Source organism: Sinocyclocheilus anshuiensis, unplaced genomic scaffold (assembly GCF_001515605.1).
Source record: "Sinocyclocheilus anshuiensis isolate Anshui unplaced genomic scaffold, SAMN03320099.WGS_v1.1 scaffold348, whole genome shotgun sequence".
Taxonomy (NCBI): Eukaryota; Metazoa; Chordata; class Actinopteri; order Cypriniformes; family Cyprinidae; genus Sinocyclocheilus; species Sinocyclocheilus anshuiensis.
Genome location: NW_015555762.1, coordinates 1,701,266 through 1,728,662, shown reverse-complemented (window position 1 = coordinate 1,728,662; position 27,397 = coordinate 1,701,266). Strand labels below are relative to the sequence as shown.

General features: G+C 34.9%; 1 protein-coding gene across 1 annotated transcript in view; it reads right to left on the bottom strand.

Annotated features, from left to right (window-relative positions):
• The window catches only part of erbb4a (erb-b2 receptor tyrosine kinase 4a), a 171,795-nt gene that overhangs the window by 8,978 nt on the left and 135,420 nt on the right, over nucleotides 1–27,397 (bottom strand). The window contains exons 9-22 of the mRNA XM_016467875.1: nucleotides 25,949–26,075; nucleotides 25,747–25,820; nucleotides 25,021–25,111; nucleotides 23,322–23,521; nucleotides 20,981–21,113; nucleotides 19,800–19,893; nucleotides 18,274–18,428; nucleotides 17,455–17,499; nucleotides 17,081–17,213; nucleotides 14,092–14,214; nucleotides 13,898–13,996; nucleotides 11,076–11,261; nucleotides 1,156–1,311; nucleotides 852–927 (exon numbers count right to left, since the gene is read on the bottom strand). Of these exons, the coding sequence (XP_016323361.1) occupies nucleotides 852–927; nucleotides 1,156–1,311; nucleotides 11,076–11,261; nucleotides 13,898–13,996; nucleotides 14,092–14,214; nucleotides 17,081–17,213; nucleotides 17,455–17,499; nucleotides 18,274–18,428; nucleotides 19,800–19,893; nucleotides 20,981–21,113; nucleotides 23,322–23,521; nucleotides 25,021–25,111; nucleotides 25,747–25,820; nucleotides 25,949–26,075 (1,692 nt within the window). The remainder of the gene's footprint in view (nucleotides 1–851; nucleotides 928–1,155; nucleotides 1,312–11,075; nucleotides 11,262–13,897; nucleotides 13,997–14,091; nucleotides 14,215–17,080; nucleotides 17,214–17,454; nucleotides 17,500–18,273; nucleotides 18,429–19,799; nucleotides 19,894–20,980; nucleotides 21,114–23,321; nucleotides 23,522–25,020; nucleotides 25,112–25,746; nucleotides 25,821–25,948; nucleotides 26,076–27,397) is intronic.

Sequence of the window (27,397 nt, the reverse complement as noted above, 5' to 3'; positions counted from 1 at the left end):
GGGGGGGGGGGGGGTAGAGCGCAGTCTCGGGAGTACCCCCTGGCCTGCGAGGGGCAATGGGGGTATGTGACGAGAGGGCCGGGGCCGAGAGCCGTGGGAACGGAGCGAGGCCGGTGGAGTAAATGCTAATGCACGACACCTGCGCCACTCACCGGTCTCGAGTCCCACAGAGGAGCTACGGAAGGAGAAAAGGAGGAGTGACGACAGTGTTGGATGAGAGAGGACCAGGCCTGGACTTTATTTTGTGTTTTGTGTGCGGCAGTCGTCTGCGAGGGGCTGCCGCTTTACTTTAATTTTGTGTTTGTTTATTTTATTAAAATCTAATTTAAATGTTCGCCGGTTCCCGCCTCCTTCTTCCCGATCTACATACGTTGTTACAGTGTTAAAGTTTGGGGTCGGTTTTGAAAAGTATTTTATGCTCACCAAAGCTTGCATTTATTTGATCAAAAAGACATTAAAACAGTGATATTGTGAAATAATTTAACATTTAAAATAACTGATTTCTATTTTAACGTACTTTTAAAATGTAATTTTATTCCTGTGATTCAAAGCTGAATTTTCAGCATCATTACTCCAGTCTTCAGTGTCACACGATCCTTCAGAAATCATTCTAATATGCTGATTTGCTGCTCAAGAAACATTTCTTAGTATTATCAATGCTGAAAACAGTTGTGCTGCTTAACATTTTTTGTGGAAACCGCAGTACATTAATTTCTGCAAACAAAGATTATACATGTCTTTATTGTCACTTTTGATCAATTAATGCATATTTGCTGAATAAAAGTATTAAGCTCTTTCAAACAAACAAACTAAACTAAAAAACTAGGACACTCTAAAAGTGTTTTACTCACCATAACTCCATATATCACTCTGATGTGTGAACTTTCTGTAATGAATGCACTCTAGGGCCATCCACTTGATGGGCATCTGCATAAGAGAGAATTCTCATCAGGATGTGATAATCTATATAGTAATGCAATCATGCATTTAAAAAAAACAGCAGTATGATTAGAAATTAAAATTACAATCAAACAACTACCATTCTCATAGATTAACATTGATTAATGGTTTGGCATGCAACCCAACATATGAATTACAAAATCACTTAATGAGTTCAATGATTTCAAACCAGTGTCTCAGGTTTTAAACACTTACCTTCCCTCCATCTGAATTATACTCCTTTTCATCAGCATCCAGCAGTCGAGCAAGTCCAAAATCAGTGATCTTGATGTGGTTTGGAGATTTTACCAGGACGTTACGGGCCGCGAGGTCCCTGTGCACCAGCCGCCTCTCCTCCAGGTACATCATACCCTGCCAAAGGGGAGATCTGAGTGCTTCAATCCAAAAACCCTATGATTATCATAAATACAACTATGAATCATTACATTCAGAAAAGTAGAAGTCTGTTAAGAATATTCATCCCACTAAAATTGAAAACGAAATTAGCTGCATTTTAAGTAAACTCTAAAGTTACTTTCATTGACAAGTTTAAGTTATTACATTGCACAAGTTAGGAACTCAAAGGAAAATGAGCCGGATTGATTGTGAAAAGTCAAATAGATGAAAAACAAGATGTTATAACAATAATGAAGAATGTTTTATAGTGTTTCTGTAGTTATTGCTCATAAATCATCCCCCCCCCAAAAAAAAAATAATTGCTCAATGTCAATGAATGTTTCTTCAATGTCTGGTCTTTTTTTTTTTTTTTCTGGTAAAACTAAATTTTTCAGATCTTTACAAACATCCTTCCTTGTCTGTACCCAAATTGTGACAGTGATGTTTCAGAAAGGTTGCACTTAAAACCACAGATTTCTTTTTACCAGAACCAGAAACATTAAAACTTGTAAAGAAACAAACAACACTGTGCAGTTATGAGAACAAACTGACATGTTTGAGAAACTCTGAAGACAGTGATTGTCCCTGCAAGTTGTTTCTTTTGCTTCTCATCTTTACTGTAAAAAATATCGAATGGCACAGTGATATACAATTGCTTTCATTTCAGTTAGTAATATTTCACAAATAAAAGAAGCAAAAATACACCCCAAGGGACAACAAAAACATTTCAAGGGTGCACTTGTATTGAGAAAAAAAAAAAAGAGAGAATTATGATGGTAGAACTGGTCTGAACATTTCCAGTGTTTTTATTATGAATACAACATTCAATATAAGACATCAGTGACCATCGGGCTGTGTTCAAAGCAGTAAATGTGACCCTGGAGCACAAAACCAGTCTTAAATAGCATGGGTATATTTGTAGCAATAGCCAACAATACATTGTATGGGTCAAAATTATAAATTTTTCTTTTATGCCAAAAATCATTAGGATATTAAGTAAAGATCATGTTCCATGAAGATATTTTGTAAATTTCCTACAGTAAATATATCAAAACTTCATTTTTGATTAGTAATATGCATTGCTAAGGACTTCATTTGAACTTTAAGTGATTTTCTCAGTATTTCGATTTTTTTGCACCCTCAGATTCCAGATATTCAAATAGTTGTATCTCGGCCAAATATTGTCCTATCCTAACAAACCATACATCAATGGAAAGCTTATTTTTTAGTAGACTAAGGTTTACTTAGTAGATTAAGCTAATTTTTTTTAATGAAAGATCTCTAGATTTATTGATTCATTCATTATGAATATGGTTCTTTTTGTCACACTTTTAAAAATAGAACAATATTCACTTTAAATGGAGAACTTGGCTTTAGATGTCCCTATCCCCATTTCTTACAGTTTATTATCTAATTTGGCATGAATAATATGCACATTCTCCAGTCACTTAACAGCAATAAAACATACCCAGTCCATATCATAACTGTGTCAACAGCAGTGCAAGCCCAACATCTCTCATAGGATAAATTACACAGCACTATTCTAAATGAGCAGCATCTTTCCATAGTCTTACAAACTATCCATTTATTTTTTATTAACCATCAAACAGAAATTCATTCCCTCAGGCTCGTTCCGCTCTTCCCCTTCGCCATGACCATTGCTTTAGTACTGAAGGATCAAGTGTTTAATGTCTTGCACGCTCCATTGATTTCTAATTCTTTTAAACAGATACAGGACATAATGAATACTACTTGGCTCAGGTATGCTGAGGTTTGTAGTAATCAACATTTCCATTGATTGACTGTCCAGTCCCAGAAGTAATCTGTTTTAAATACACTTTCATTTCACTGCACTGTAATTGCATTGGCGTAGCTCCATGCTGGCTCTCCTAAAGTAGCCAAATAAATACATGCAATAAAAATGCTGTTTACTTGTACTATTTTAGCTGATTGGTCTGAAACATTTATTATTTATTACTGACATTTGTTAATACATAATGATGGCTATACAGTTATGTTGGCTAAACGTCTTGATGATGGATTTGTTTCTTACAAACACATAGGTTGTCACTTTACAAGGTGGTAACTGATGGACAGGAGTGATGTTGAGGATTGTTATGTTTTTATCAGCTGTTTGGACTCTCATTCTGACGGCACCCATTCACTGCAGAGGTAATGAAAAATTTCTCTAATTTTGCATTTGAGACCAGAAACATGTATTAATACTGTAAATAAAGTAATGTTGAACTGACAGGAGTGAAGGTTGATAAGTAAACACAATCAGATAAGAGTACAGATGCAATAAGTAATTTGCTGTTGCATATTATTATTTGATATTATATTAATTACTGCTGTGGTTGTTGCCAAGGTGTCAAGGTTGAGATGGTTATTTGAATAGGAATGCTAATGAAGAGATTTCTCCAGTTATAATATGCTTCCTTGGATGTTGCAGTGCATTTTTAGAAGCATCCATTGCTTTTAGGAGGCTCGAGCTTTCTGTATATTCAGAGCTTTAACTTCACTTGAAAAAAAAAAAAAGAGAGAGACCGCATAAAACAGATAAAACAGGCAGCAAAGAGCAGTCCTTTGTGTCCACTGTTTGAGAGCACCCAGATGAAAGTACGCGTAACCTAATCAAAACACCGCCTGCATTTAGCATAACAAGCCATCTGCATGGCGATCCAGGGAGCGAGACTTAATGCCGGCGTGAGGTGCATTCAGGGGCATTCATAGAGCATCTCCTCATCTCACTCTTTTATGCACCAGCTTTTATGTGTGCATTAATAAAGGTTAAAGTTTCTGTGGAATGGAAGGGAAGAGGGTCCCTCGGTGCCCTATTACAACATATTCTCAACTCTGAATAGACAAATAACAAAAATTAGACTCACTTGATTATTTGGAACTAATTAGAGAGTGAAAAAAAAACAAACAAGGCGCTATGGTGAAAGCATGCTTAATTCTGCGGACAATAATGCTGACAAGGGTGGAAAGAGGAAGTGGGCTGGAATGAGAGAGAAGCCATACTCAGCATCACAATGGGAACAGAAAGTGACAGAGATGACTGGTATAAAACATACCACAAGGACACATAGAAACCTATGATATATACCCAAAAATGATGGGTAATATGGACTGTCACTGCATAAACTGGTTAAAAAGTTTTATTTTCTAACTATATTACTATTCTACAGGAACACATACAGAAGACATACAGTACACAAAATGAACTGATCAAAAGGAATTGCCATCCACCATTTTTTTTAATGAAAAACCTCAAATTCAAATTCTTGATTCAAAAAGACCTTTCCAGTAGTTATGACATTCTGTTGCATTTGTGTGTGCTCATCTCTGACATGTCTTGAAGGCAGCATCTCTCTATTTGGGGAAAATAATGAAACTCCAAAATGAAAAAAATATTAAAACTGCTACGATATTGCTCCAATACTGCTCAAATTAATTAGATGTTTATTTTATGAACTGAAATATTTACCGACTTAGAACTCTTACAATGTCAAAGTGAGTCAGTCATTATTCAATTATTATTTCTTTATCCTTTAATTTTTACTCTTAAAGGGATAGTTCACCCAAAAATGAAAAATTACCCCATGATTTACTCACCCTTGAGCCATCTTACATAGGTATAAATTAATTTCTTCTTTCAGATAAATACAATCGGAGTTATATTAAAAAATGTCCTGGCTCTTCCAAGCTTTATAATGGCAGTGAATGGGTATTCAGAGTTTGAAGTCCAAAAAAGTGCACCCATCCACCATAATAAGTACTCCACACGGCTCTGGGGGGCTAATAAAGGCCTTCCGAAGCGAAGCGATACGTTTGTGTAAGTGTGTTGTACACGCATTCATGAGAGAGTGGCGCTCCAGTAGATGACACAGGACATAGGCGTAGCGTAAGCTCCCGTGAGAATATGCTAGTTTTATGAGAACTACGGTTTTTTTTACAGCAAAGGAAAATCTGTCTCCTCTTGGCTTATATCGAAATCCTCCAACATTTTTCTTTACAAATCCTCATTTTGTACTTCTAATTCGTGACCGGTGTTTTGTTTTTCTCTCCTCTGCGCTTTCACGTTCATTACTTCTCACCGGAGCTTATGCTACACCTAAATCCTACGTCATCCGCTGAAACGCCACTCTCTCGTGAATGCGCGTATGACAGTTAGCGGAAGCTAGAGATTACAGTTTATAAAGTTTTAAATATGGATATTTTTCTTAAACACACACATTGCTTCACTTCAGAAGCCATGTGGAGTACTTTTTATGATGGATGGATGCACTTTTTTGGGCTTCAAAATTTCAACCACCATTCACTGCCAATATAAAGCTTGGAAGTTATATAACTACTTTTTTATATAACTCGTATTATTGTATTCGTCTGAAAGACGAAGTTATACACCTAGGGTGGCTTGAGGGTGAGTAAATCATGGGGTAATCTTCATTTTTGGGTGAACTATCCCTTTAAAAGCCTAGCTTATTTCTGTGCTAATGCTACACACTTTAAACTAATAAATAACTGCAAATAATCTTTCTGATCATATAAATCAATGCAAATCTATTTACAATTCTCACAGAGAAAATGTAATGGCAATGCACTCATATTAGCTATATCAGCTATATTAGACAAAGTATTTTTGGCATCAAACTACATCAGACCAAAACTTACCAAATATGCAAAGAATACAGATGACATGTCTTTAAAGCTGCAGTCACATTAACCACATTAACCATCTGGTCCTGCAGATTCACCACACTGGCCAACTGAAAGCAGTGGCTTGGTTTGAAAGTATCTTCTGTGTGAGCTGTGCTTCATACTATACATTGCTACACTACTGACAATATAAAATACACAATAAACGAAAACGTTGTAGAAACAGAAGTTATATGTTACCATATGGTAGACACAGTGGTCAGCTACAGGAAATAAACACGTTTGAAATCGCTGAAATCATTCTGTGTGCATGATTGAGCACTTGTTTTGTTCGAGATATCCATTTGCATTCCCTCACAAACAAACATGTTTGCAAATCTCAAAAGCAAAAAGACGGCATAAGAGCCAGTGTATCCCCTAAACATGCATGCATAATACAGAAACTGCACTAACAGACTCTACATACAGTACTGAAACTGTGCAATGGTAATATATGTATGAAAATCTCCCTGTGGAGTCTCCTGATGCATAACACTGTTTTCCAGAGACATTGTGAGTTTTGTCTCTACTCTAAACCTTAGGACTGACAAGAGCACAGCAGTGAGACTGTCCATCATCTGGACGGGTCTCAAATGACACCTATACTGTACAGGAACACACTGTTTCAGAGGCACAATAGGGCACTAATCTAACAGTACAATAGGTTTTGAGAGAAATAGACTCACTGGCTATGATGCAGCTTACTTCACATGATCTGAATGTGACGAAACAAAGAAAATAAACCTGTTACACAAACAATTTCTAAGGGAAAGGACAGAAAACATTAATGTAGTTCTCCAATGTAAAACACAAAACTGAATGAGTGAAAAGAATGTGACAGAGCATAGAAAGAGATACTCATTTAAGTCAGTATCCATTTAAACAAGGTTTTCAGGATTATGTCTGGCCAGATTTTGACCAAAGAGAAAGGATTGCCCAGATCTGAAGAGCAGAGGTGAGCTCCTCTATTCCCAGAGCGTCCCACTGCCCCGTCTCATGGCATCTGCTGAAATGTCACCACTCAGGTAATAAAACAATAAATCTTTTTGATATTTAGGAGAGTAAATATCACAAAGTAACCCTTATTTTTTGAGAAGGAAGAAACAAATAAAAAAGGAAAGAGAAAATGTGGCTATTAATATTACAATACCAAAACTTCAGCTCAGGGTTATTAGAGTTAACTCAATCTAAAACCATGGAGAAAAAAAAAAGTTGAAAGTTGAAAGCTCACTTTCACTATGAAAAGGTTACTGTAATAAAAATACTATATATCGTTTAAATAAATGATTCATTTAAATTCTAAATAAATAAATAAATCTTATTGACATTCTATAAAATATGCAGTTTTGCAGTCATTGAACAAAAACACATGACTGTGCAATCCAGAGAGAACACAACTGTTGATATTGACTGACAAGTCATCATATATTTATCTAATAACTAATGTTTTAAATTGGTTTGTATAGTTGCATTCTCTGAGTTCATTACCAAAAGGTACACAAAAGGAGGTTAGAAATTATTACCGTTTGGTTTTGAGAAATGTTAGAGAGAGTAATTGTGGGCTGTAATGAAAGGTTCGAGAACCTCTCTCACATTTCTTGGAGTCCCAAGAGAAGGATAGGCTAAGATTAAATGCCATGAAAAGATGAAGGTGCAAATTAAACCAGAATGCCATTAATTTCCATGTTTCGTTTCTGGTAATGGCTACAATTTCAGTGACACTCTGGCTGACATGGCCTTGGCTTTTCGTTCCCATTACAAACTGCAATTATCTACAAATTAAGCCCAGTGTCACTAGTGGTGTCAACAGCTTACAACCCCAAACTCTACAGATGAAATCCTACAGTGTAACAGACAAACACACATTTACATACTCATTAACGTATGTGGGGAGTCCTTCTAAGAGGCTCATGAGAAATTCCGTTTAGCAGTTCCTCTAATCTGTTAGAAACCATATTACCTGTATTATACTTCAGCTGAGCAGAATCCATTGGTATATTTGCTCCTGTGTCCCTCTAACCAACCTAATGTCATTAGTATTAGTAGGTATTTATATATAAAGCGATATCTTTCTTTAAGTTTAGATCTATGTCACAGTTCCAACACTACAACGAGGAATTTGCAATAAATAAATGTGCAAGTATAAATAAATAAATAAATAAATACAATGTTGACAGTTTTCTAACTTGTTTGTCCAAAAATCAACATTACTAAATGAATTATGAGTCTAAATCTCAAAAAGAGCTCATAGTGACTGTTAAAATGACTATTCCACTTTCTGAGTCTGATTTCTTTTCATCATTTGATGAAATTATGAAACAAATGGACTGTGTCTTAATTGTAGAGGAGATCTAAAATGATTATACCTTTATCAGATTTGCCAAGATAACTCTGCAATTAAAAGTCAGAGATTTCAGTTTGAACTCAAACAATTCTTATCAAATTATTCACAAAACGATCTTAACTGAAGTTGATACTTTAAAATTAAACATAGATTCATGCAGAAATGTAAAGCAAACATATGTAAAAACCATCTGAAACATGAACATACTGGAACACAGTTGATCATCTTATTATTTGGAAAGACCCAGAAAAGTCCCTTTTGTGATTAAATATAGAAAGTACATGTCGATAGCACATCTAGCAGAGTTTTTATATAGGAATCAGTCTGGAAAGCCACAAGTTGTTACTGCTCTGCACTAAAAAAAAAAATCAACAACAGTAGGTTTAACTGTATGCAAATATGTCATAGAAACCAAGACAAGCTTCTCATTTGGATTCTCCACAGAAAAGCATTAGATGAATGAAAGATGGAATGAATAAGAGGTTTCTAGGACCTGAAGCTCTTTAATGAGGCCAAAGGAGATACGCCTGCAGCAAGAGAAAGCCAACTGTGCAGGGAAATTACACTGCGGTATTCACAATATACACCGGTTTTCCAATCCTGCATCTCAGGAGAACACACAGAGTATGCAAAAGAGGGAATCTTGGAAGAAGATCCCTTCGGCACAATGGGAAATTTCCGAGGGGTTCCTAACTGGTGAAACACGTTTCACAGTGACAGGTTTACAAAGACAGCACTCATAATGCCAGACAAAAAGAAACAAAATTACAGAAAATGCTTTATTGTGCATACGAAAAATTATGTTTTTGGAAAATTATGAATAGCTCCATAATACTGTGGGTGGAAAATATCAATTATAACATTTGCATTATTGCAACTCCCTCTTGCACGATAAAAGAACAACTGTAGGCGCAGTACTGAGCTGCTGATGGTGATCAAAGCATGCTGGGAGAGATGCTTGCGTGTTGGAGGTCTGCCCATTGTCATAACTGTAGTGCACAGGGGGTTAACGCCACTTCTGATTGGTCAACTGAAATGTCTCATCAGCTAGTTTGTTACACTTGCTATTGCTTGGAAGATTGAACCTGCCAATGTGATGTGGATTCACACCGGTTAACATTTCAGTTAAGAACTGAGGCACGTAACCTGCTTTAAATACATCATCTAATAATGATTGTAATCTCATCCTCATGCCGAGGTCATTATTTCACTTTGTGCAGGAGCAGTTTGGCAGCTCAATGAGAATTTGGCCAGCAACAGCATTTTAACTTTTCACAGCGTGACCGGGAAAACCTCTAGCAGCAGGTCTGAGTCACCAGCAGAATTCCAGGGCAGGAATAGGCAAGGTTGTTGAGCGGTTTGCTCAACCTACAACCTGATTAATAGGTGCCATTAAGATAAAGCCCAAAGCTCTGAGTTACAACAAACCAGCACCCATCTCTTGAACTCAGCCAATCCATTTACAGCAGACAGATTAAATGACCGGCTCTACGGCAGTGGAACAGAGGTAACTTAAACAAGAATGCTCTGAAATACAACACAGAGAATCCCCAATGACTTTTACATGACTTCTCCAGCTATACATTATTTAAAAATAAATAAATAAAATTGTATTTAAGGACTAATGTTGCAGAACATGCTATTCTTCAGTGCTATATTAAGAACCAAATATTGCAGTCCATTATGTCCATATATTGAAATATTTTTATAATTTCATCACCTTAATTATAAGGCAGTGTTGCTTCAGTATGTGTAAAAAGAAAGCTATAAAGTGACCAATAGCTCAGTTAAAAAGTCACAGATGGTCAGTTTTTCAATTCCAAGCTGAAATGAAGACTGATGGAAGCCTTTAAAATACACGTTGCCTTCATTTACCCAGCATGCCCTTTAATATAATATTACGCAGCAGACCAACAAAAGAATTTGTAAACTAAGTTATTTTTTAATTTATCATCAACATGATCTTAGTGAATAAAGGAAAATACAAGCAGAAGTGTGTGTGTTTGTGTGTTTATGTTAAAATACTGTATCCTACTGCTGAATGATGTGCAGTACATACCAAGTGTTCAAAGGCAGATATTACCTTGAAAATACTGTGGTGCTATTAAAACAACACTCTGTTTGAGCGATCTGAAATGACAGCATTGGCATTGGCATGATCTTTGCCATAGGATATCTTATTCAAATGTCATTTTATTAAGATTTTTGAGTTTAATTCCAAAAATTTGATAGCAATTTGGCAAAAGAACCAATAATGTCTGAAGTCAATAACTCTTAAGATTTGAGCTTTACAGTGAAGGGGAAGATTTTCGGTGAATAACAACTTAAATTTTGGGCTTTTCCTCACAAAAATCTATTGTATGATTTCAGAAGACTGAATATACTGCATGAGTCATATAAGTAATAGCAATTCCACAGGTAGGTGTGCATTAAATGATTTTAATGCATGGAGTTGAGGCAAAGAACCGCCGATGCAAAGTTAAAACTGTCACAGATGTTTGCACTGCAATATTTGTCCATAAAGGTAAACATTATGATTACTTTCATCAGTTCTGCCTACTTTCAATCTAACACAGAGATAAATGGAGAAATGGTTTCAGAATCAAGAATCAGAGTCAAGTAAAAAGTCAAAATTCTGCAGTATTTACAGGGATGCTGTCTGACTGGTTGCACAAACATGTGAAATGCTTCTTACCTTTGCGATCTGCACGCACCAGTTGAGAAGCAGCTGGGAGCCGATGTTCTCCTGGTGTTCATGTACGTAGTCCAGCAGGCAGCCGTGGGGCATGAGCTGAGTTACCAGCTGAATAGTGGGACTCAAGCAGACCCCCAAAAGACGCACTAGATGAGGATGCTCCATGCTGGCCATGATCAGTGCCTCCTAGAAGACAAAAACAGAAAAAAAAATAATAATAGGGTGTTGAAGTCACACGATGAAAGTATTTCTCTGGAGATGTTTTCCCATCAACAACCAAAATGTCTCTTAAAGAATGTTAGAATCATACTTCACAACACACACAAATAATTTTTTTAATATTAAATATGAAAACATGTAAACGTGCTATACTGACATCTTTAACTGTTTGTTCATGTCTTTTGCAGCATCTCACGTTTGTGTGTGCATTTTTTAATACGCTGTTTTAATTAAATGTTTTAACTTTTAAAACATGCATTTAAAGACACATCTTCTAAGTATCCAACTTTGCGTAAAAAAAAAAAAAAAACTTGAAATGCTTGGATAATGTGCAATGTATATAAACAGATATTTTGTCACTTCTGTTTACAATCCCCTAGATCCCAAGACAGAACAGACTAATACATCAAAATAAAGTTCTTTCTGTATGTAAACACAGACATTCTTGAATGTATTATGTGTTTTGTGAACCTGTCTATGTAATGCAGCTTTGCAAGAAGGCTGTTATTTAAGGACGGGATTGTTCAAACTTGACTGGAGCTGACAGCAAATCTTCAGTTCATAGTGCTGTATCTCATTTCACATGTGAAGAGGCAGTTTAAATAGAAGTCTTCATGTCCAAATAGCAAATAAATAGCTCATTTCATTCAAAGGGTTAGAGAGAAGGTCAAGAACAACTCGTGACGCCTAAAAACTTGACTTATCATTACAAGAAACCTCAAGAAAAAAAATATGACCCCTTTAAATTTTTTTTAGCTTTATTTCAAGCAAATAACAGCACTATAAGCATAAATTATACACAAAGCATAACAAGTCTCTCTGCAAATACTATTGTACTCTTGCCTCCTACAGCGAAGATAACCTCCATTAGTGAGCCTGACCTCGCCAGCCACTGCTGGCCTGTCTCACTCAATTAGCCGTATGTTTCAAAAGGAAAAAGGGCCTTCAAAAAAGCACATATAGTATATAAATATTTATGTGTTACAACGAAGACAAGGATGAATACGGATCTTTCATGAGTAGGTCTGCATCATCTTGCCTGCTTATGTATGTGCACAGATAACAGAACACACAAACACACACACACACGCACACACACACACACACACACAAGGAACACACAAAGGAATTCCCTGGCCATCGCAGTCAGCCACAGCAAATGTTGATGGCTTTTTAAAGGAGCCTGACCTCTCCCTGAATCTCGGGAGAGCAAGAAAGAGACAGAAAAAAGAGTGACAACAAGAAAAAAGGAGATGTGATATAGTATGTGACTTCTTGCTGTTATTGGACTCTTCTCTCCACAGATCATGCCTTCCTGTTATAGCATTTCTTTACTTCATTTACCTTGACAATAAATTACATTTGAGCTCATTTTATGTCTCTAATTGGGCTGTAATTACTTAAATTATTACTGCCATAACTTTTATAACGATAATATTAATTGACACTTCTATATTTATTAACATTTATTTATTATTACTAATACGTTTAGAAAGGTTGCATTGTTCAAAACTTTGGCCTCTGAAATAGTATATATATATATATATAATTATTATTATTTTTTTTTATTAATTAAAGAAAAAAAAAAAACTCTAATGCTCACAAAAGCTGCATTTATTAAATCAATAATCCAATAAATCCAATAAGTAATATTGTGACATATTACATTTTAAAATAACTCCGCCCGGCTAGCTCAGTCGGTAGAGCATGAGACTCTTAATCTCAGGGTCGTGGGTTCATCGCCCCACGTTGGGCGTACTTTATGGGGAAGTCGTGGCCTAATGGTTAGAGAGTTGGACTCATAACCCAAAGGTTGTGGGTTCGAGTCTCGTACCGGCAGGGATTGTAGGAGTGGGGGGAGTGAATGTACAGCGCTCTCTTCCACCTTCAATACCACGACTGAGGTGCCCTTGAGCAAGGCACCGAACCCCCAACTGCTCCCCGGGCGCCGCAGCATACATGGCTGCCCACTGCTCCGGGTGTGTGTTCACAGTGTGTGTGTGTTCACTGCTGTGTGTGTGCACTTAGGATGGGATAAATGCAGAGCACTAATTTCACGTATGGGTCACCATACTTGGCCACATGTCACATCACTTTCACTCTTTTCTATTTTAATATTTTTTTAAATATGATTTATTACTGTGATCAAAGCTGAATTTTCAATCTTCAGTGTCACATGATCCTTCAGAAATCATTCTAATATGCTGATTTGGTGCACAAGAAACATTTATTATCCACATTATTTGTGGAAGCTGTGATACTTATTTTCAGGATTCCTTGATGAATACAAAGTTCAAAAGAACAGCATTTATTTGAAACAAATCCTCTGTAATATTAATATTAATTTAATGCCTCCTTGCTGAAAAAAATAATTAATTTCTTTCAAAAAATATTCTTTTTGAATGGTAATGTAAAGAAACTACATTTCTTATTTAACTAGGATAAACTTTTTATTAGAATAATGTGCACAATATTATGCAATATTAAGACCAGGAAAGAAAGTAAATGGGATAGCGTTTGATTTTATGTCTACCTTAATAGATGAATTGACATTCAAACAACCCTTTATAGTGGTATTATTAAGATCAAAGTAGTTAACTCACATCCATAAACTCCACATTGGCTTTAGGTCCTGTACTTTCATTGAGTATCTTTATAGCCACAGGAATCTTCACAGTTTCTCCTTCTGGAACCCAGATTCCCTTATAAAGAAGACATCAGAATCAGTCAACAACCCTTCAAATCATATAAAACAGCACATTCTGACAGGTACACACATTAAACTTAGAAGTGCTACCTTATAGACCATGCCAAAGGCTCCAGTTCCCAGAATCTTGACTCTCTTGAGCTCAGTTTCCTTCAATATTCGCAGCTGAGCTTGGTTTGGTGCTGTACCACTGGGTGTCAATGGCTCCACCAACTGCTTAAACAACCAAGTCTTAGATCAGTCACAACTACTGAACGCACAAAAACATAGAGCTCCAAAACAAGCTCTTAGAAGTTACACTTAACCATATTTTCGGTATTAAGTTTGTTTATGCAGTAGCCATTAGATCTCAGGAGGGAAAATTAAGATGTTACTAGATATTTAAAGAGTAAACAGTTGTGAAGGGAACCAAGTGAAGATGAGAGGGGTAGAGAAGAGGTAAGGTTGAAAAGGATGTACAGAGACATAATTGCTAAATATAAAGTGGCATTTGTAGTTTCATTAGGGCTGGAGCTGGAGAAAACACACACACTGTGTTTAATGTGTGTGTGGCAGACTTGTTTAGTAGCATGTGTTCATAATAAACAGACTTCAGACCTGTATAAGAAAAAGCCAGTGTTTTTCAGCTTATATGAGCACTAGGAAATTAAAATCTAAATTATTATTAATATAGTGGTGTAAGATCTTACTGGAAACCAAAAGACTCCGGAGCCATTAAAGTTTAACCCATAAGCTATACCATAATTGAATAAAAAATAAAATAAAATAAAATAAAATAAAAGTCATAAAAAAAAAATCATATATATATATATATATATATATAAAGGAAGAAAAAAGTGAAATCATAAAAGACATGCAGTGTGAACATTCTGCTAAACTTGTGTGTTCCACAAACAAAGAAAGTTGTATGGATTTGGAACAATTAAGGAGTTGAATGAATGATTATATTTGGTGTGAACTATTCCTTTAACACCAGGTTTCTCGAGGGGAATTGTCCCTGTTGTTAAGTGCACCAAATACATTGCTTTGAAAAAGTATTTACTAAATGACAACTTGGTTATTGTTTTTCTGAATTGAGAAATTAAACCCTTGACAGCAGCTAAAATAATGATATTTAGTCCCTGGATGCACTGTTCTTATTTATGTGAAAGAAGGAGGAATCTCCCAGCACACCCTATACAAACAGTCCACTCAGCACTTTCAATCTTAGGTAATGGAAAATACATTTTTATAGTGACATTTTAACAATCTATAAATGTGTAAATTTGGTTATCCATTATTCAGGGGCTAACTGTTACTTTATGTGACCAATCACAGCACAGACTGGAGGGCTGCCACTTTGTTTTATGAAAGTACAGACTGAACACACAATGTGGAGCTGTCCATCTCTGTGGTGCTGAAACCCAGCATTCAGACTGAGCGTTAGAGGGAGCTGTCCAGATATGTGATGCTGAAAGAGAAACATCTGTCAAACAAAACAACTGATTTATTTTTCCCACTGTAAAAGTACAGTATATGAGCACATTAATATAGCTAAAAAAGCTTTCATTTTAGCTGAAGTAAAGGAATGTTTCAGGTTCAACATAACTTTATCAACAGAATTTCAACACTTCCCTCCATTTAAGCAACAAAAGAGTAATGCACATACAATGGAAGTGCATAGGGAGAGGAATTCAAAAGAGTTTAAAGCAGAAATGTGCAGATTTTATTTTGTTGTGCACCTTTTATTAATTCTTTAGTGGAAAACTGATCTGTAGCTATATTTTTAAAACAACATCTATTTTAACATTTTCAGAGGAAATCAGCAAACATTCGACAGATGCATGTTTTTTTTTTTTTTTTTTTAGACACTGGGTGGTCTAGACCTTGCCTTATCTTCTTCTTGGCAGAAACACACCACTTTCTACTTGAACAGAGGCCTCAGGTTTGCTAAAACGGATTTCAGGATTCTAGTGCGTGAGTGTCTCTGTCAGCTTTTGGATACAGGGCATCTTCTCAGGCTGACAGCTGTCTATAACACTGATGCTCCACCTGAAAATTATCCAAACCAGCATAGACAGGCCATGTTTTTTAATAGGCTGCACAGTCAGTCAGGGCAACAGGGCTGTGCATTAACCCAACAAACCTGCCATGAATTTAAGGAAGGCCCTCCGCTGAATACTTTATGGGCTGTGTGCTGGGGAATTTTTAAGCATGCAGCTCACCAAGAAACAAAACGAAACGAATGAAAAAGCTGTGGACAGGGAAGGATTTTGATTTAATGTGACAGACAGAAGAGACAAGATATGATGCATAATGTATGGAATGTTTCTCTTCTAGTCAGTGCTTACTGATTTAAAGGGGTCATATGATGCGATTTAAATTTTTCTTTTTCCAGAACAGTTCAACCCAAATATTCAGATGTGTGCAGCACATTTTATGGAGGACTGTTTCCTGATCCTGGTAGAGTAGACTACAATGTCGGCTGTTCTGACTCACAGACTGTAAGTATGTTTTTTTCATATTTAAAGAGTTTTTATCTTATATATTTTTTACATTTAAAGCGAGTTTTTTGGGCAGTGTAGAGTAGGGCTTGTTGTTTGTCATTTCTCCGATCACAAATGCAGACATGGTTTTATGTTTACGCGGCGTGATGCAACGCAATGCGTAAAAAGACAGTATAAGTCATTATAATCCATAATTATGTCCCCACTGGATGCAACGAATGCCTTGTTTATAATGGGTTTTCATGTTTTTGAATCATCGCTCCGGCCTGACAGGGCATCATCACAGTATGGTAGGGGCGTAACATTTCCGTCACACGCTTGAGGTATTCGGCCAATCATAACGCACTGGATAGCTGGTCAATCACAGCACACCTTGCTTTTCAGACCAATGAGCTTTGTAAAAATCGACGCGTTTCAGAAAGGCGGGGCATAGAGGAGAATCAATAATGTGCAGTATGTGGAAAATAATGTGTTTTTTGAAACTTAAACTGCATAAACACATTTCATTACACCAAATACACAAAATAATGTTCTTTTTAGCAACATCATATGACCCCTTTAAGCAAACTTATATGAGAACAGGTCACTCTCACCTCAGTCTCCAGGAAACGACGTAAAGCTCTCTTTTTCTTAATGCTCTTTCGACGGATGTAAACGGCCACACCCAGAGCTATGATGACCATCACAAAGAGACCCCCAATTAACCCAGCTACAATCAGAGGAGTCCTGAAAGATCATAGGACAATAAACAAGTTGCTTTTTCCGTAAACCAGTTAAGCACAAACCCCTCCCTACGATTTTTATTTTATTAGTGCATTATTTTAATTTATTAAAAAAAAAACAAAAAAAAAACAATTTAATTTAATTTAATATTTTTTCAAATATTATTTCTGTGCATCAAATATTTGTATTTGCTTTTTTATTGTAATTTGTCCTTGGTCAAAGCTGCACTTGTGAAATATCTTACCTGTCCAACATGCCAATGCAATCTTGTACTCTGGGTCCAGTACAACTGCAACACAGAAAATGATATAACAATTTATAATTAATATACTTGAGTTGCATTGCAACAGACTGGTCGATTTTACCAGTATTATTCAAGTACTATTCACCATGGTGCCATTTCTAATACTGTCCTAAATGTATGCAGATAAAAAAGAACAAAATGAGTAGGCAAAAAAATTTTTAAATAACAATGATAATCTAACTAATATATGATACATTACAGTTATGTTAATGTAAGATCAAATGTGCTTAACTATCATGAAAATGTTACAATAAAAAAATAGCCTTTATTTTCATCATGCAAAATATAATTTCTTATATTTTCCTTTGATTTGACATGTGACCTGGACATGTTTTTGTGAGATTCACCAATCCAGGTTAAAAATAAAATAAAATAAAAAATAATAAAATAAAAGTTTTGAGCAGAGAATTATCAGCCAATAAGGGCATGGAACACTTAACGTGACTATTACAAATTAAACACTAAATACATGTTAATAATTTTGCATATTATTGGGTTCAGGCTATTCATGTAACTCCTATAAATTTCCAGTTTCCAGCAAAACCAGTTGTGAACCACTCATCTAGGAATTCAGGAAACTGTTTTTTTCTGCTCTCAAATCCCCCAGGCCCATGCGTCTAACTGAATGCGGTAACCACGACGGCATTACCCACATGGGCAATTAGGTTAGTGCTCTGGGCATATTGTGCTTGATGCAGTTAAAGGAAGGAAAGAAGCTTACAAATAGATTTAAGTGCAAACACAAGCAAACAGTCGTACCCCTGGGTGCAGTTGGGGTGGCAGGGATGGCACTCATTGTTGGTCTCAGCATATTTGAAGATGAAGCTATTTGCTCCCTGCAGACCATCAGGGCATTTCTCCACACAGTTGGGTCCATCTTTGAGATGCAAGCACTTCACACAGTGATCTGGACCCTGTAATGGGAGACGAGAGAAAGATGTAAGATTAGGAAATGAAAAGTGTCTTAAGAGACTGAAGCATTGTTTTAAAAGGGGAAAGGAAACATTTAATGAAACAAACACAGTCGTGTAATATCATTTTGACTTTTCCTAACTCATTCAACCACAAAAACAAAATCTTTTGAAGTTCTAAAGGACTTTCAGGTCTTTAGATACTCAGATCCTTTTTTTCCCACTGTGCATTGCCGTTCAAAGGTTTGGGGTTACTATGATTTTTTTATGTTTTTTTGTCTCTTATGCTCACCAAGTCTGCATTTATTTGATCAAAAATACAGTAAAATTTATATTAAAAAAAATATATATATATTTTTTTTTTCTTTTTTTGAACTGTTGATACAATTTCAAATAACTGTTTTTTACTTTAATATATTTTAAAATGTAATTTATTCCTGTGATGACAAAGCTGAATTTTCAGTATCATTACTCCAGTCTTTAGTGGTACATGATCCTTCAGAAATCATTCTAATATGCTTCCTTTTTTTTTTTTGTTTATAAATAAATAAATAAATCTTATTACCTTATTATTTCGTATTATATTGAAAACAGTTGTTCTGCATAATATTTTTGTGGAAATTATATATGTTTTAATGCTTTTTTTTTGGATGAATACAAAGTACTCAAATAAAAATATTTTGTAACATGTAAAAGTTGTTTATGCCTCCTTGCAGAATAAATAAATATATATCTTAAAATTTAGCAGCAAAAAAAAAACAAAAACCAAACAAACAAAAAACATTCTGTCCCTAAACTTTTGAACGGCAGTGTAAATCTATGTCATTTCACCTGTTTTACTGTCCAACAAACAAAAATCATAAGTCCATCTGGTAAGGCAAGTAAAAACACTTCTCTATAAAACAAATAAAATCAAATAAAATAAAGTAACATTCATATAATTTAGATATTAATACCACAGATGCAGGACATTTGGGGCATGTTATGCACCACAGTTTAATTCTTTGTGTAAAGGGATTTGTCCCAAAGTATAACATATATATTAAAGGCAAGCACCACTAATAAACAACCTCGTTGCATCAATAATATGCAACTGCATCATACGGCATGGTTAGGCAAGCCTTGCATCATCTAATACGGTCTGACGATACATTCTGAATGAGGCTACAGACAGGATTTAATTTTGAGACTGCAAGTGGATAGCATAATTTGTTTCTAATCAATACCACTCTGTTTCACACTATATGCAGACTGGAGCTATGATGAGATGAGGACGCTTTTTCTGTTGTTTGATGTCAAGGTTGTCAAGTTTTAATTAAAGCAAAAACAAAATCCAGTAACTAATATAGTCTCAGATGGCTTTTAGGCTCGTACCGGACCATGGCAGGTCAAACTTTTCTCTCCGGCTTTTTCACACTGGCTGTCACACTCAACACAAACTGAGCCATTGGTGTACTCTCGAACATCCCTAGAACAGATAGAGAACAATGTGTTATGATCCAACTATTGTATACTGTAGTACATTCTACAAAAACATATAGCAAAATGCACTGTTTGACAAATATGCACGGTTTGCATGACATTGAAGGCCTTTATACTCAGTGACCAGGGGCTGCTTAAATCCAAATCTAGGTCAATTAATTAAACAGACTTATAAGAAAAGCAATACAAGTGGAAACAGATTAAGGAGCTGTCAATAACTACTCTCATTTGTTTCTGCTGTCGATAGTTTCATTGAGAGTATTCGAAAAGAGTTTCCAATGAGCAAAGAACGAAAGCTTATCGATGAAGTCCTGAAAGCAGTATGTAACGAAATCAAACCTCTAATGAATGAGTGCCAACGGTATGAGGACTCAAAAAGGGAAAAAAAATAAAAATTAAAAAATGCATGGTTCCCTAACTGTATACATAAGATCAGAAATGTTTTGCTCTAATGTTTTGCTCTTTGTAATCCTGAATTAAAATGATTACCATTTCATTTTTGTATTTATTTAGAGAACATTTTTCTTTTATTAAAAATGTTAGAGCTGACATTAGAGGTTATGTATAATTAAAACGCACGATGAATACAAGCTATATTTTCACCACACAAGTATTTCTTAAAATCTTAACTCAATCTTGAATGCCACAAACACATTTGCAAACAAAAGCCTAGCATTGGACATTTTGCCTGTTCTTTTCAAAGCCTGTTTCCATGTCTCCATGTTATTTTTTTTTTCAGCCTGCCAGAAAAGCAAGGGAGTCTGTCTATTCCTCTGAGTTATAAATAGCATTAAAAGCATTTTGATCCCTTGATCTTGATAGACTGATCATGATAGTCATACTGCAGATATATCTTTGGAGCCAGCGGCCCGTCTGAACAAATCTGCATTTGAAAAACACATTGATATTAAGGCAACAGCAAGCTAAAGTAGTATAAGATTTTATTTATTTATTTATTCATTCATTCATTCGTTTATTTATTTATTTTAAATAAAACTTTGAAGAAAAAACAAGTTCTATACATGAGCATAGTGATAGCACAAATGATTTGTTTGCACACATACAGCACTCACCCATAATATAAGTTGCAGGACTTGACACATGTCTTTCCTCGGCTGAAGTATTTGCACGAGAGACACTGGTCTGGACCAGGACCCCAGCATCCTTCCTCCGAACACAACGGATCACAAACCATCTGCTCTTTAGCTGGAAAAAATACACAGATGCACATGAACAGAAACAAAGAAAACACTGCAATCAGTTCATTCATTTGGAACTTAGATGTCTCCAACCTACAAATATGGCTATGAATTGATGATATTCATTAAATATTTATTACTCAAATTACCTTCAGAAAGCTTGTCAGGTTTCTTGACATGCTTTAAAAGGGTACTATTTTTAGCTATTAGTTACAATAGCTATTACTTTATTTCTATTACTACTAATTAAAACCATTAATTATTGACAGGTAATGTTTTTGTAAGAAGTAAATAGTGTATTTATTAAAGTGAAATGTTTCAAGCTGATATTTAGAGAGCAGGGACCACATCAATCAATCAATCAATCAATCAATCAATCAATCGATCATTAATGTTCAAAAGTTACCATTCAAAAATATAATTATATTTAATTATATTGTTATATTAAAAATAATATATATAATATATTTGTATTCAAACTGCATGAAAAAAATGTTTTAATTTGTGCATAAATAAATGTGCTCTACTTTGAATCACTGAAGGGGGATCGTTTAAATGCCATGTCAATAGTCTTTAAATGATGAAATATCGTATCAATGTTCAGCCTAATACGTTTATAATTTTGTTGGTACTTGTGTGACAGTGTCACTGTACTTTATATACAGTCTACATTTCAAATTCCCCAGCCACATAAGACATAGACCCTTGCTCCTCAATAGGGTTTGCAAAAGCATTGTTCTTCATGGATAAACACACTGTGGGCATCTGTCTGGGCTGTTGGTCAGTTGTGTAGTTCAGTCTGCTTTGATCGATGATGTGGAAAAGAGGCTAATGAATGAGTCGGCTAACAGAGCCATTGATCCCTCACGTTACAGACTTATTATCACACTAATTACATCCAGCTTGGCGGTGTGCACTGGAAATGGCTCTCCGTCTGTTAACATCTTCATTAGCCCGACAAGTTTAACTTTCACAATTTGCATCTTACTTCAGTGGCCTAATTCCAGTTTTAGGCTATTTTCAAAGATAGACTTAATTTGTGGCATAGACATTTGTCCAAATATTCAAACTTCATGGGTCTGTATATGATAAAAAGGCACATTTTTGTACTACAGTAGTGAAAATATTGAGTTTTTTTTTCTTACGCTTATCAATGCTGCATTTACTTGATGAAAAATACTGTAATATTGTGAAAAAGTATTACAATTTAAAATAACTGTTTTCCATTTAATGCATTTTAAAATATAATTTATTCTTGTGATGGCAAAGCTGAATTTTCAGCATAATTACTCCAGTCGTCAGTGTCACATGATCCTTCTGATTTGCTGCTCAAGAAACATTTCTTCTTATTATTAAACGGTTATTCGGCTTTTTTTTTTTATTAATAAAAAAGTTCAAAAGAACAGCATTTGAAATAGAAATGTTTTGTAACATTACAAATGTCTTTACTGTCATTTCTGATCAATATAATGCATCCTTGAGGAGTATTAATTCCTTCAAAAAATGTTTACTGATCCAAAACCGTATAGTGTATATCCATTACATTTACTATACTGTATGTGGTACATATAAGTCTTATCTAAAGAATGTACATACTGTATGATCACTCACATAACACATTTATGTAAAGTCAATATTCAACCAAATTCAATATTAAATAAGTTGTAATACATTAAAACAATCTATTAAACTATATATGATGCTATTAGCTTAACTCTAATAAATATACTATAACATAATGAGTTACAATAGCAAAACCACCTGTTTTATAATGGTCATGTCAAATTAAACTTCATTTTTGGAGCAAAAACACTTGACTAAAATTACAAGCACACGGGGGAAAAATAAAACAACATGGCAATAATTAATAACAATATAAAGTAATATTGTATTTCCTTGTGGCTTGAGCAGAACTACAAGTGTATGATTTTCTGTTCCCTTATATCAATAACAAATTTAATAAGACATCATAATATGCAATTAAATTTGTTGTACTTCTAGTAACTAAATTACAGAATCTGATCCTCAATTTTCAGTCTAATTAAAGGCTATTTAGAGACTCGCAAGTCTGATATGGAAGCTTTTCAAGCAAATGTATCACTATAGGATGCCAAGTTTTTTATTCTTGCTTCAAACATGACATCTTATTTAGAGGAAATCACAGTTACTGAACAGATGGAGGTGTATATGAGAGCTGAGATTGAACGACACTCACTACACTCTCTGGGGTCCCTGTTGTTCTTGATCAGAGCTCTCTGGGTGCTGGTGCGGAACAGACTGGTCCAGTTCACTGTGTTGTAGAAGCAGAGCTGGCTGTTGTTGGTCATGTAGACGTTACCGGCACTGATCTCTTTCAGAGACTGGAACTTGAGCGAAAAGATCCAGCGCTGCTTCAGGATCAGCAGAGAAATACCACTGAGGAAACAAAGACGCAGACAGCTAATTCAGCTTCACTTTTCTTCACATTAATGCAGGATATAATTGAAGATGTCTCTGATAAATGGCAACAATGCTACAAGAACTATTTTGAGTGTCACATCCGCAGGGAGTGAACATTTTTCACTTGGATCTAATATGAAACGAGGGAATTCTTAGAAGTAGTTAATGAGGACATTTCTGAATATATTACTACAAGAATATTTAAATAATTTAAAGTATGAGCAAATCTGTGAAAAGATTCAACCCAAAATTGGACAGGGAAAGTACACTTGGGACAACAACACACATTTGCCAATCCTCTGAAAGTACAAAGGCCTATTAGATTTCACTAAACTAGTCCAGCAGTGAGTTTTGGACATAGTTTTGTGAGTTGGATGAAGGAAACAGGCTTTACTCATGGGTATCATCAATCCACCTATAGTTCAGCCACATAACTGTGACACAATGTTCTGAAAGAATTTTCTAACATTTAATTAAATATAGTAAACACTTTTTATTATTATTATTATTATTTATTATTATTATTATCATCATCATCATCATCATCGTCATTATTGTCATTATTGTCATTATTGTTACTGTTGTTGTTGTTGTTAATATTAGCTAATTTAATTAAAATTATTAAAATAGTAGTAGTAGTAGTACATAATTTAATTAATAATCATTTAAAATGTAATTCATTAAAATGATGATGATGATGATACTAATAATATCAAATTTAATTACAAAATATCATACAAATACAACAACATCAGCAATTATAGCAATAATAATAATAGCTAATTTAATTCACTGAAATGATTAAAACAACAACAACAACAACAATAATAATAATAATAATAATAATACTTTTTATAAACAATCACAGTGAAACAAAATATTTTGAACATTTATTAAATAATATTATTGGTCCCACTTTATATTAAGTGGTCTTAACTACTATGTACCTACATCAAAAAATAAGTTCATGGACTTACTGTGTTCATATTGTATTGCAAAACACTTTTGCTGCTATTGAAGTGGGATACAGGTAAGGTTAGGGACAGGTTTGGTGGTATGGGTAGGTTTAAGGGTGGGTTAAGGTGTAAGTGATGGGTCAACAGTGTAATTATAAATGGAATTAGAGAAATTAATTACATATGTAATTACATACAGGTATTTTTAAAATATAAGTACAATGTGAAAACATGTATGTACACAATAAGTGCATTGTATTAAATGATTAATATAAATGTAAGTACATAGTAGTTAAGGCCACTTAATATAAAGTGGGGCGATATTTTAATTGACTATTTTCAATAGCTATCAGTTGTGTACAATCATAAACATCATGCTAATTTGTAACTCCTTATTAGGATTTATCAACATTAAAACCAAAGGTATGAACAAATGATTGAATGCACACAACTGTTGTGAATCTGGTGATGATGATGATGATGATGATGACTTTCAACTACAATTTTGTGATAATTTACCTATAAAGAGAGCGTCCTCCAATGGTGGCAAGGTTCGAGAAAACGCCAAGATCTGTCATGTTTTCCGGCCAAGACTGAATGTTCAAGAAACCTATGAAAACACAGAACAAATAAAAAATATCCATGCTTTTAAATACCCTGAGAATAAAACAAATAAACAAACAAGTTTGACAGCAGACATCGGCTCGGGGTATCGCCACAGGTCCAGTGAGTGCAATATTATTTACAGCCTGTCAGACAGTATAAAACGACCCCATTACATTGAAATGAACGTATATTAAGGGAAATGATTGCGCTAATTAAAAGAACGAGTTCCATTACCACAAAGTATCATTTCTTCAGATGCACATTGTTTTAATTACCAGTTTGTTGTCTTGTATTGGGTGAAATGTGTCTAAACTGAGGGCACACCAATGGCGCACAAGAGAGCAGTTTCAGAGTTTCATTTTGAAAACGTTGCTTTGCTGCTTCACTCCGTTAGCTATTTGGCACAATCATAAGAATAAGTTGAAAGTGAGAAAAGGCTTTTAACATGAGTCATAGTTCATTCCTTTGAGGCTTTATAAACAAATAAATATTGTGTACCGCATAAACATAAGGTTTTGTGACATAGAATATTTCCCAACTCAAAGGATAAAAGTTAATGTATGAAGAAATAAAGAAAGTTGATGGTTTTATGCAAGGCTACACAGGTTTAATGGGCTGTCATGTGATGGATATGCTCACCTGTGATCTCTCTGACGGTGCGTAATACATTTAGCCGATCAGGGTCCAGAGCTTTTATGCCATGAAACATGTCCCTGTTATAAATAAAACACAGAACAAACCAGAAAAAGGGTTATATATGTTAGACCATGTATGGGATATATATGCTAGACAAAGCTTTAAGGATATATAGGCCACAAACAGATAAATAAACTGGACTCACCCTTTAATGCCTGTGATGAGGAAGATGAGGTTGCCATTGATTTTGGTGCAATTGACAAACTTCTCAATGTTGCTGGAATCTACAGTTTGAGCCATTTGAAGACTGCCGGTACCTATACCATCACACACTGAACACCACAAACAACCAATCTATCAACATTTATCATTTATACAACAAAACTGAGGTCAAAAACTTCGTTTAATAATTCTGAAAGGTTATTCTCAGGTGTTGTTAATGTTGACTAAAACTGAAAACTAATACTAATTTCCATTAATTGAAATAAAACTGAAATAAAATCAAAGATAAATATTAGAAGAAAAAATGTTGCCTTGGAAATTAACTAAAGTTGAAGTTGAAGTATTACAACTAAATTGGAAACAAAAACAAATAAATAATAAAACAAAACAGACATAATAAAAAAAAAAAAACAAGACGGATGAATTTCTGCCTCAGACTCCATATATGGCTCGAAAGTGGTCTTATTCAAATAGCTAGCTATCTACGTAGAAACCGGCTACAAATTGAAACAGCAGTTTCAGACTCAAACAACCCATAACAAATTTGCTGCGTGTTTTCTTTTCAGCTTTTCTAAGCTGGCAGACACGTCAGAGACTAAATGCAAAAAAAAAAAAAAAAGCTAAAAATTTGACAATTTCATCCGATGTCCCCTTTAACAGATTCTCAAAGACATGTTGACATACATTGTAAAATGAGCTGAAAAACTGGCTTGATCATATTTAACTGAAGAAAAAGAGTTATTCAAACATCAAGCGAGTCAATTTCCCCCTCATTATGAGCCTAATTATGATCAAATGTGAGTCATATTGAGATTGACTAATATGACCCAGTTTGGTGCCTGGGCCCATTATCACTTCTGCTTATTTTGTGGTCATCCCTCATTAATCTCTATTGAAAAACAACAAACTTTTGTTGCAATCATGACAGAGGAGACCAATAATGTGTTTACTCTTTACATACTTTACAGTTTTACATGCACTGCAGGTATACGATTCCTCTGCTTTTTAGACTATCTGGAACTAGCAAGAATTTCTCATGGCTGGTTAGTGCTGGTTTATTAATAAAGACTAGAATGGTATTTCTGGATGATCAAGGTAGTCTCTTGTTGGTTAACATGGTTAAGAAGTCTGTTTGAGACACCAGAACACCAGCATCCAAAACACAAAATATGCTGGTCTTTTCATTTCAGAGACAGTCTAAGAAGGGTAGATGGAACTAATGAAAGGAAAATTAATGGGAGAAAGCATAATGCTTAATTTGGTGGATGTAGGAATACAAGTCCTGACTTTTAGTTAAATAGTCAACTGCTTTTTTGATCATCTTTGTTTACTCTCAAATGTGAATATGCATTAGCTGGATTAGCCTGAAAAATACACATTTCATTTCCTTTTATACAGTATATATCCTTTAAAAATAAAAATCAATCAATCA